The sequence below is a fragment of the Taudactylus pleione genome, unplaced genomic scaffold (genome assembly GCF_031769625.1).
Source record: "Taudactylus pleione unplaced genomic scaffold, aTauple2 ptg000019l, whole genome shotgun sequence".
NCBI classification, from domain to species: Eukaryota; Metazoa; Chordata; class Amphibia; order Anura; family Myobatrachidae; genus Taudactylus; species Taudactylus pleione.
Genome location: NW_028284421.1, coordinates 30,016,217 through 30,025,707, shown reverse-complemented (window position 1 = coordinate 30,025,707; position 9,491 = coordinate 30,016,217). Strand labels below are relative to the sequence as shown.

At 43.8% G+C, this 9,491-nt stretch overlaps 1 protein-coding gene across 1 annotated transcript; it reads left to right on the top strand.

Annotated features, from left to right (window-relative positions):
- The first annotated feature begins 1,957 nt into the window (after window positions 1–1,957).
- On the top strand, window positions 1,958–7,411 carry SENP8 (SUMO peptidase family member, NEDD8 specific). Its single transcript, XM_088443999.1, has 2 exons — window positions 1,958–2,066; window positions 6,483–7,411. Exon 2 carries the CDS (start codon window positions 6,484–6,486, stop codon window positions 7,123–7,125), a length of 642 nt encoding a protein of 213 aa, XP_088300125.1. The 5' UTR covers window positions 1,958–2,066; window position 6,483; the 3' UTR covers window positions 7,126–7,411.
- The last annotated feature ends 2,080 nt before the right edge of the window (window positions 7,412–9,491 follow it).

Here is a 9,491-nt window from a genome sequence, read left to right as displayed (position 1 = left end):
CTCCACTTCCGAACACACCAGCACCTGTACGAGGGAACCTGGGCAGAGAGCCGGGACCTGTGTGTCGTGTGCAGCCAAGTCCATACCTCCTTGCTGGGGTCCCTGGTGACAACCACCAGCACGTTACACTCCACACCTCTGCTCCGTGAGTTGTGACAACAAATCTGCAATTCCTGGCATTATACTCCCCACTAGAAAGTGAGCTAAATGCAAGAGATCCATCCACTCTTCTGGGAAAGTAGGTAAGTATGCAATGGAGGCCTATGGACACCCTCTAGGATACATAGACACTTAATAAAATATTTAAATGCATTTTTAAACATTTGTTCAACTTAAATATAAAACAATTTACAATGTCGCTAACGACGCATGTGAAAGCGCAATTGAGGGTACACACTGTGCAATAAAGTCGATTAATATCTCCCCGATCTGCGTCGGAGCGATATATTGTCCAATATATAACGCCTGATGTGTACCCGGCCTTAGGCATCTTTTGTAAAAGTGAAACGCTCCTCCAGTGTGGCCAGGATGTAACTTGCAAGGACAGTGGTTTTCATTAAATTTAATACACAGAAGGGAAATTTTTGTTAAAATTGAAAAAGTAAGCTGCAATACGGACTGATAATAATAGCGGCACTGCCGTGATTATTAACACATAGGCCCCATAGTTTTTTTTAAATAGGGAGGTTTCTTTCTGTACTCTGCCTGGATTATAAATTATTTATTCAAAGAATATCGCCATCAGGAAATATTTGTTGAATGTTCCCCAGCAGAGTTAAAGTATGTGACAACAAATTATCGTCTACTGTAAATCTTTTCATGTATCAGGCTAAGCGATAACAATACCTGCTACCTGTAAAATAAACAGGTTTTCACTTTTGATAAATATGACTATGGGGGGTATTCAATTTGGAGCGAAAAGTCCTTGCTGGACTTTTTGCTCCACATCGGAGGTTTTCCGGGGATAAAGTATCGGCGCGTTCCCGCTTTATCCCCGTATTCAACGAAAACGGGAGCCGGCGGAAAGGTAAGTATAGCCAAAAAACTGGAATTTTCGGGAAATATTCCAGGGACCCCCCTAAAAATGTCTAGACATGGGGGATCACTACTACCTACTGAAGGAAATCAGGGTTTCTAATAGCCGCGGCAGGTGCATATTTGCGGCTATGAAGAAGTGGTGAAGAATAGCACTTTTTTTTTTTTGTACATAACTATTCCTATCAAATTTGGGGTATATTTATATTAATATTTAAAAATTCTGCAAAAATGCACCTGCCGCTACTCCTGCAATGAAGAAAACACCTGCCACATTTAAGGGAACCCCTCTGGAATCTATTTTGCTATTTTTGAACTGTTCCCTGTTTTTTTTTTTTTTTCTTTATACCCCAAAATTAAACATTATTTTTGGGGGTGTCCCGATTTTTTTTTTTTTTTTTTTACACAGAGCTTTTTTATTGGTCATTCCCAGGGGTGCAGGCTATTTTTTTTTAAGCCTGCACCCCTAAACCCCAATTCTGCACTTTTTTTTCGCCATGTAAAACATGGTGAAAAGTTATCCCTGTTTTTTTTTAAAGACTTTTCGCACCGGCGAAAAGTCTTTGTAATTGAATACGGGGATAATTGAAACATGCAAAAATGACATCATCTGCAAAAATGTATCACTAATTCCGACTTTTCGCAGCCAAATTGAATACGGCCCTATATATCCACATTGGCATGTCCGACAAGAAGGGTTTCCAGATCACCACTAGGTGACTGGGGGAGGGAGAACAACAGTGGCTACCATTCAGCCCTCTTTGCCTAAGTCACGTTCTGTGATCTATAGCATTAGCAATATGTATTGGTCTTCTAAAAAATGGCTCCAGCGTTATAATCCGACTAGACGGTGCAAGAGACACTTCTTTGCTTCAAATTAAATAGACACTGTACTCTACTAAATAATGAGAACTTGCGTCTGAGCCCGCTGCGGCGCAGTATGACCTGTAAGCTGCGCCGCACGGAGAGGAAGTGAGGTCAGTCCTCCGGAGTCCTCGCTGGCCGCCTGTTAACCCTATAGCTGCTGCACTGTAAGCATGTCATACTTGTTTCCCTTTACTACCGATACTGTGCGTTTGTTTAGCTGTATTTTTGGGAATGTCCGGAACTGTAGTCACCTAATAGTCTGATGTACGTTCCTCATTATGGGGTCTATGTACTAAACCTTGGAGGGAGATAAAGTACCAACCAATCAGCTCCTAACATTTGTAAAGTGCCAGGAGCTGATTGGTTGGTACTTTATAATTCTCCAAGGCTTAGTACATAAACACCTTAATTTAAGGACACTGCTGCGGTATGCGGTTATATTATACTAATGGGCAAATGAGTTGCTGCCTGAAGGCTTATTGTGCTACTAGTGTGGTAGACTGTCACGCAGGCGGTAGGGCAGCCCTTACCTAGATGGTTAGAGATAGATATCACTTGCCTGCTTATGTGCCTTCATTAAATGGGTGTTTTCATTACTAGTTATCTATTTTTCCTGTATATATGTTTACAGTATTTCTTATTGTATAGAGCACTAATGCAGTAATCTTTATGGTAATATCTATCTTCCACTTATTAGTATATTGTCATCTCACTTTTTGACATTAAAGTGAATAGGGAGTAATTGTTAAATTATGTGACCATTATGTTCTGGTCTTCCAAAGAAATGGCAATGAAATCCTGCTCATTTACTATTGAAATAGTTGGTTTCCTATTCCAATGTCCCAATGCAGTATTGAATACCCCATATACGTTAAATTATAATGATATTGGTTATCAGAAGAGTTCAATTTATGTTTTCAAAGGGCTGGGTAAAGAGGAAATCAGTCATACCCCTTTTCCACTACTGCAATAACCCAGGTTATTGCCAGGTAGGGATGTAGCTAGCGTACGGGATGCCGCCGGTCTGAATCCCGACGCTGAAAGTCCGACACAAGACTTAAAATAGGCATAGAAATACTGACGCGTATCTTAATCCCGACGCTGGAACACAGATAGATGCCAGCCCGAACCAGGTAAGACCAGGGCATCTTAGTTATTAGCCGGCAGGGGGGGGTGTTAGGTTTAGGTAGCATAGTGGGGTTAATGTTAGTTTTTTTTGGGGGGAGGTTAAGGTTAGACACACCTGGGGGGGGTTAGGCACTAACGGGGAGGGTGCGGGGTGGGTTAGGGGGAGAAGGGGTGAGGGTAAGTATACTTAACCGACCCCTGTCGGGATATCAACCATCGTGATACCGGTGTCAGTACTTTGACAGGAGGCATCCCGACAGCTGGCATTATATACCCATTCCGCCAGGTCTACCCGGGTCGCGGCTCAGTGAAAAAGGGTCCCTGAAAAATAACCCGGGTCAAGTGACCCGGGAATCCAACCCAGGCAGCTACCAGGTTCGGACCCGAGTAATGGTGCCGTATAAATGGCACAACCTGGGTTATCCGTCCTGGGTCATGCCTAAAATAAGCTGATTGGTGGTTGTGGAACAGTCACCTCCCACTTTTTATGATCTCACAAGTTGTGCAGTGTAAACGAGGTCTGACCTGGGTTGGAACCATGTCCGAAAACCCAGGTCAGACCCAGGTTTTTGGTGGACATTGGGTATCAGTGAACTACACCTTTTGTTACCTGCCCAATTTACTACAGCACACTTTGGAAAGTTTCCTTTTTGTAGTCTGAGGACTTTACAGGGATATTAAATACAATTTTAAAAGTTATATTTTAATACATATTTAAGTAAAGACCAACTGAACCTAAAATGCCAGCATCTTTAGGCAAAATGACTATTACTGAGCTTACAGTAGTGGTATATGGAGTAGAACCCATCTTGCCATTTATCCTTTAAAAGTACAAGGACTCTATCAAAAATCATCATTTTTTTTCCTATGCATTACTGTTTTCCTAATTTATTGTTTTCGTAGTAGATAATGAAGGACAGTAAAGGTAATTTAGAAATGTGCAATATCTCAGGGCAGATGGCCATTTGTGACGTCATGCATTGACTTACCCAAATGCTCCAGTTTTTAGGGTTAAGAACCTGCATTTTTGGTCAAGTTATACCCCTTTTACACCAGAGCAAAACCTGGGTTTTTCCTGGGTCTGCCCGGGTCGCAGCTCAGTGTAAAAGGGTCCCTGAAAAATAACCCAGATCAAGTGACCCAGCAATCCAACCCAGGTAGCTACCAGGATGGACCAGGGTAATGGCGTAGTGTAAACGGTGCAACCCGGGTTATCTGACCTGGGTCATGCCTAAAATGAGCTGATTGGTGGTTGTGGGGCATTCACCTCCCACTTTTTATGATCTCACAGGTTTAGCAGGGCAGACCTGTGTTCAGTGTGAAGAGGGCTGACCTGGGAGTAACCCAGATCGAAGGTGCAGTGTAAATGGGTTTAACCTGGGTCTGACCAGGGTTGGAACCATGTCCAAAAACCCAGGTCGGACCTGGGTTTTAGGTGGAAAAGAGGTATTAGTGATGTCTGCAGTTGCGCAAACTTTTGCACAATCCAATAGGAGGAGTAAAGTGGATTGAGAGCACCCTTGTGTGCCTAGTACTGTAGTGGAAATGAGATTTCATTTTCTGAGAGTAATTAATTAAATGAGCATGTGAAAGTGGAGAAGGTGCATCTTAGTGAGGTTATACCCAGATATCAGGTAGGTGCACAGCCTTACGCTCTGCTACAAAGACATTGTGTATTTTATTTGAAATATTTTGCTATATAATGACCATTTTATTTTAGAGAGTAAAACAAGTGGTGTATGTTTTACTTTCAACTATTTCTGGTCTGCCCTGTTTCTGTTTAATTTTGGAAATCTGTACGCTTTTACTGGGTACACACTGGGCGATATATAATTTGTACAGCCGATGAAAGATATATTGTTCTGGCCATTGACTAGTGCGTACATCTGATATATCTGTGAGCGACAGCGTTCACATATATATCATGTTGGCAGTGCAGCACAGCAGATGCAATATATCTTTCATCTGCCTTTGTGCATGGACGACCGACCAACCCATGTACCGGTTGCAGAACCCACCGACAGTGATGTCACTACCGGTTCCTATGGCCAGACATATCGGTTGGTAAGTGTGTATGCACACATGCATACACACCAAATTGGCCTTTCAGCCGGCCAATCCATTGGCCAAGTGTGTACCTGGCATTAGGGCCTGACTATGAGACTGATGCAAAGCAGCTGCGGCAGGCAGAATTAGCATCTTATGCAGAATCGAGGGCTCATGGCCTGATTAAGCACTCGCTCTGAATCAGGGCAGCATTTTTTTTTTCAGAACTGGCCGCTCGCTAAGCTGTGGGTGACCACCCACAGCTTTTGCAAGCGGCCAGGTGATGGTCGCGACCATCGGGCTTGCGACGAGACCCTTGTGGTAGGGTCTCGTCCATCGCAAGCCCCAGTGAGCTTCCAGCTCTCATAGAGCCAGAAGCTCACTACTGAGGCCGCCCCCAAACGGCAGGCGTTCCTTCGGGAACGCCTCCGTTTGGCCAGCCACCCCCCCCCTGCCCGCCTCCAAAACGGGGCGAGCTGTCAATCACAATCGACAGCCGCACCTTTTTGGTGCGAGACCCGTAGCGACGGAGTGCCAGTTGCTGGCCGGGTCTCGCGCATGCGCGTTCCGGCATGCACAGTGGGGGACCATCGACCCGCTTGCGAGCGCTGTGCGCTCGCGACCGGGTCTGAATCAGGCCCTCAGTTCAATGCGAATTGAATACCGCCAGGAAGGAGCTCCCAGAGCTATTAAATTCAGTGCGCTGTTCTCACGCCTTAAACATGGTGTTTAGTTACGAGAACCAGCATTCTTCGACTTAAGTGCCTGCCGCTATGCTGTTTCCGCTGCCTTAAGGGCAGAAAACAGGATCACGCCAGGAGTTTTGGATTTGTGCTCGCACCCCAGCAGCAGAAATTCTTCAGTCGGGCTTAACAGCGCGCTGAATTGAATAGCTTCGGGAGCTCCTTCCCGATGCTATTCAATTTACATTGAATTAAACCCATGCCAACTGTTTTTCCATCCACAATGGCAAACATCATTATTAGTATCAATACTTCCACATACCCCATGCTGGGTACAAAGTCCATCAGACACAGACGTCCCTTCCTTGTATGCACACCTCAGACTAGCATTGAAGTCTTGCTACACGCCCATGACATGGATCTTACCATCCAGAAGCACCCATTTTACGTATCCTCAGTCAGGATGTGTATGCATGGTAGAGTACCTGCACAGTCTGCAATAGCCTTTTGTGGCACATGCCTTTCTGCTGATAACTGCGAAAACCCGAGCTGCATCCGAATCAGTCAGGCCCCGATATCTCTCAATGATTGTTTAACATATTAATTTTGATACTTAGTTGAATTTTTTTGCTTTGGTTATTGTACTTTCTTTCCAGAAATCTTACAGGTTTGTGTGTCCCTAAGTACATGTGTATTTATTCTGTACTCATCATATTTTTACAGAATGGAGACGGTAGTACTGAGTTACGGAGACTCCCTCTTACGCTCCTCAGATGTTGCACTACTTGATGCCCCCCACTGGTTGAATGATAACATTATTGGTTTTACTTTTGAATTCATGGCTTCCTTATTATCCCCAGCAACAACTCCAAAAATTGCTTTCCTCAGCCCTGAGGTGAGTCAGTTTGTCAAATGCTGTGAAAGTGAGGCTTCTGAGTTCCTGCAGCCACTGGACCTACCCAACAAAGACCTTGTTTTTTTACCTGTTAATGATAATGCTGGATCCGAAGCAGGTGGTACACACTGGAGCCTTCTGGCCTACCTCCGTAGCTTTCATAGATTCCTTCATTATGACTCTGCCCCAAGGACTAATGCCCCACATGCCCGAATTATGGCCAGAAACCTAAGTAGTTTGCTTGGTGATAATCCACGTTACCAGGAGGAAGAGGCCCCAGTCCAGCATAATAGCTATGATTGTGGCATGTACGTGGTATGTGTTGCAGAAGCACTATGCGAGCAATATTGTCGTGGGTCCAGTCTTAATCTACAGAACATCACACCACAGTATGTTACCCAGAAGCGGAGTGAATGGAAAGAGATCATCAGGGGTCTGAGTTGTCGCTCCAATGCCAGTTCTAGTTTTTAATTACATCAAAATGGTGGCTTATAGAGGGAGACGTGTTATCACAGCAGTCTCTCAAATTTCCATGTCGCAAAGTCACAGGCAAAAAACTTTACTTTTCAGTTAGTCAAAATCCATCTGTATGAAACTTTCCTTGCTTCCAATGTTGGTTTGGTGGTGTACTCTGGATATGTGATCATGTTCCAGGAACTTATACCATTCTAGGATTTTATTCATTGGAAAAGTATTCAGGTTCTTATTTAACTCATGCTAAGAATTGCAGTTCTTCAAATAAAACTCAATAATACACTATGCTGTTGTTTTCCTTTCTACTCATGAGTGAAAGAAGAAATATTAAATAATTAAAACACTGGTAACATTCAACAAAATAGAAATCTTACATATATAACATTGCATTTAATACATATGGTTTCTATAGCAATACTAGGTATTTTTAAATAAAAAGGAATGCAGGCATTTAAGAATATAGCGCCTGATTCAGAGATGTCCGCAATTGCCACCACAGTGCAATCCCGTACGTAGCTGCTGTGCAACAATATGCAAATGTTGCAGCCACTGGGATATGTACTGAGATTCCCACCTACATCTTTGCAAATCCAAGCATCTGTGTACAAAGACGCAGCATCGGTCGCAGATCATTTGATGTCAGCAGTCCTGAGTAACTCTATAGTCGCACAGTATGGTTGTAGAAACTGAGATGCTGGAACCATATTTCTTGCATACGGGATCGCAGGTGCAGGATGCGACATGCCTGTGTTTTTAGCCGACGCTCCCCGATACCACCCCAAATGCTCTCTGACTGTCAATCACCCTGATAATAATGACTCGCTGCGAGCGACTACAGTATGCATGCGCAGCCGATAATCGCTCGATTACAAAAACATCGGCATAGCGTACAACTCAGAATCACGCCTATAAAGTCTAGTTCACAGCTGAATGCAATTTCACCTGCTAAAGACAAATAATTGTGGGTTATAATATTGGAGATGGTATTTGTTTCCCAAATTCTAACAAGTGAAGGTATGCATATTGATTTACATAGAGATGCCAGATCACACCACACCAAGGGCATCATTCAGAGGCGGTCGGAGGATACAAGCGGTCGCTCAGAAACTGGGCGGCCGCTTGCATCCTGACCGCCCCCCTCTGTTTCGGTCGTTAGGCTGTGGGTTAACACCCACAGCTCTAACGACCGCTAGGGTAGGGTCTCACTTGTCATAAGCCCCGGAGAGCTTCTGGGAACGCCTCCGTTTGGGCTGCCACCCCCCCGGCCCGCCTTCCAAACAGGGCGAGCTGTCAATCAACATCGACAGCTCGCCCCCTTTGGAAAGAGACCCGCTACAACCGGCGCTGTCGGTCGTAGCGGGTCTCACGCATGCGCACGAAGGAGCCGGCTCCCTCGTGCGCATGCGCACTAGACAAACATCGAGGCGGCCGCCTCTGAATAAAGCCCCAAATCTTTATCTATCTGTTTGATTGTAACCTCCATACCCTGCTGTTATGACTGCTTATTCCACTACATAATGATCAGTTTGTGATTTCCTTTTCCTTTTCTATATTTATCCCAAAGTGATTTAATATCGCTACATTTTGTAGTCCACCTAACTTTTTTTTTTTGACTAGTACCTCAAAAATGGGTCCAGCATTAAATGGTATTTTTTAGAGAAATTTGTAATAGGGTTCATAAATTCATTTTATATGCAATATGTTTATTTTTTTCAAAAAAAAAATAAAAAAATACTTTTTTTTAATGTAATTTCAATGACAGTGAGTCTCTAAATAAAATTGAACAATACGAATTATAGCATCATATAAATGCCAACACGATGACACTGTTCTGTAAGCAGAAGATACTTTTGGCTCTGTAGTGTATGTGGACACCTAAACACATAGTGCCTGATTCTGAGTCGCACTCACTGCCGATGTCGGAGTTGCAATTGAAGCTCACGGGAGATATACAGTCTCAGAAATGTCTTGGGCATTCCTGGGCGGTGACGGTGAGGTGGCTTAGCGAATGCACTCACGTAGGAGGCATTACGCGGTTGGAGAAACTGCACTTGATTCAAGTTTCGATGGGTCTAAAAGAGGCATCAGTATTTCAGCATCTATGGCCGTTGCGAGTGGGCTTCTCAGTCCTTACACAGTCAGACGCACAGGGAAGTCACAGATTTAGCCCCATTTTTGCATATTCTGAATTTTGGGCAGGCGTCCTGGATCGCACTAATATACTTTTTAATTATTTTTCTGTAATGCGATGAGATTTTTGTTTGCCATCCTAGATGCAATGTGAAATTCTGATATTGAAAAATTATACAAAAAAAAAAAAGCATGGTAGTGGTGTGTATAATGTCAAGTTATTTTGCCATAAT

Bases quoted from the DNA above. Each gene is read 5' to 3' on its own strand.
- SENP8 (XM_088443999.1), top strand. From the start codon at position 6,484: ATGGAGACGGTAGTACTGAGTTACGGAGACTCCCTCTTACGCTCCTCA.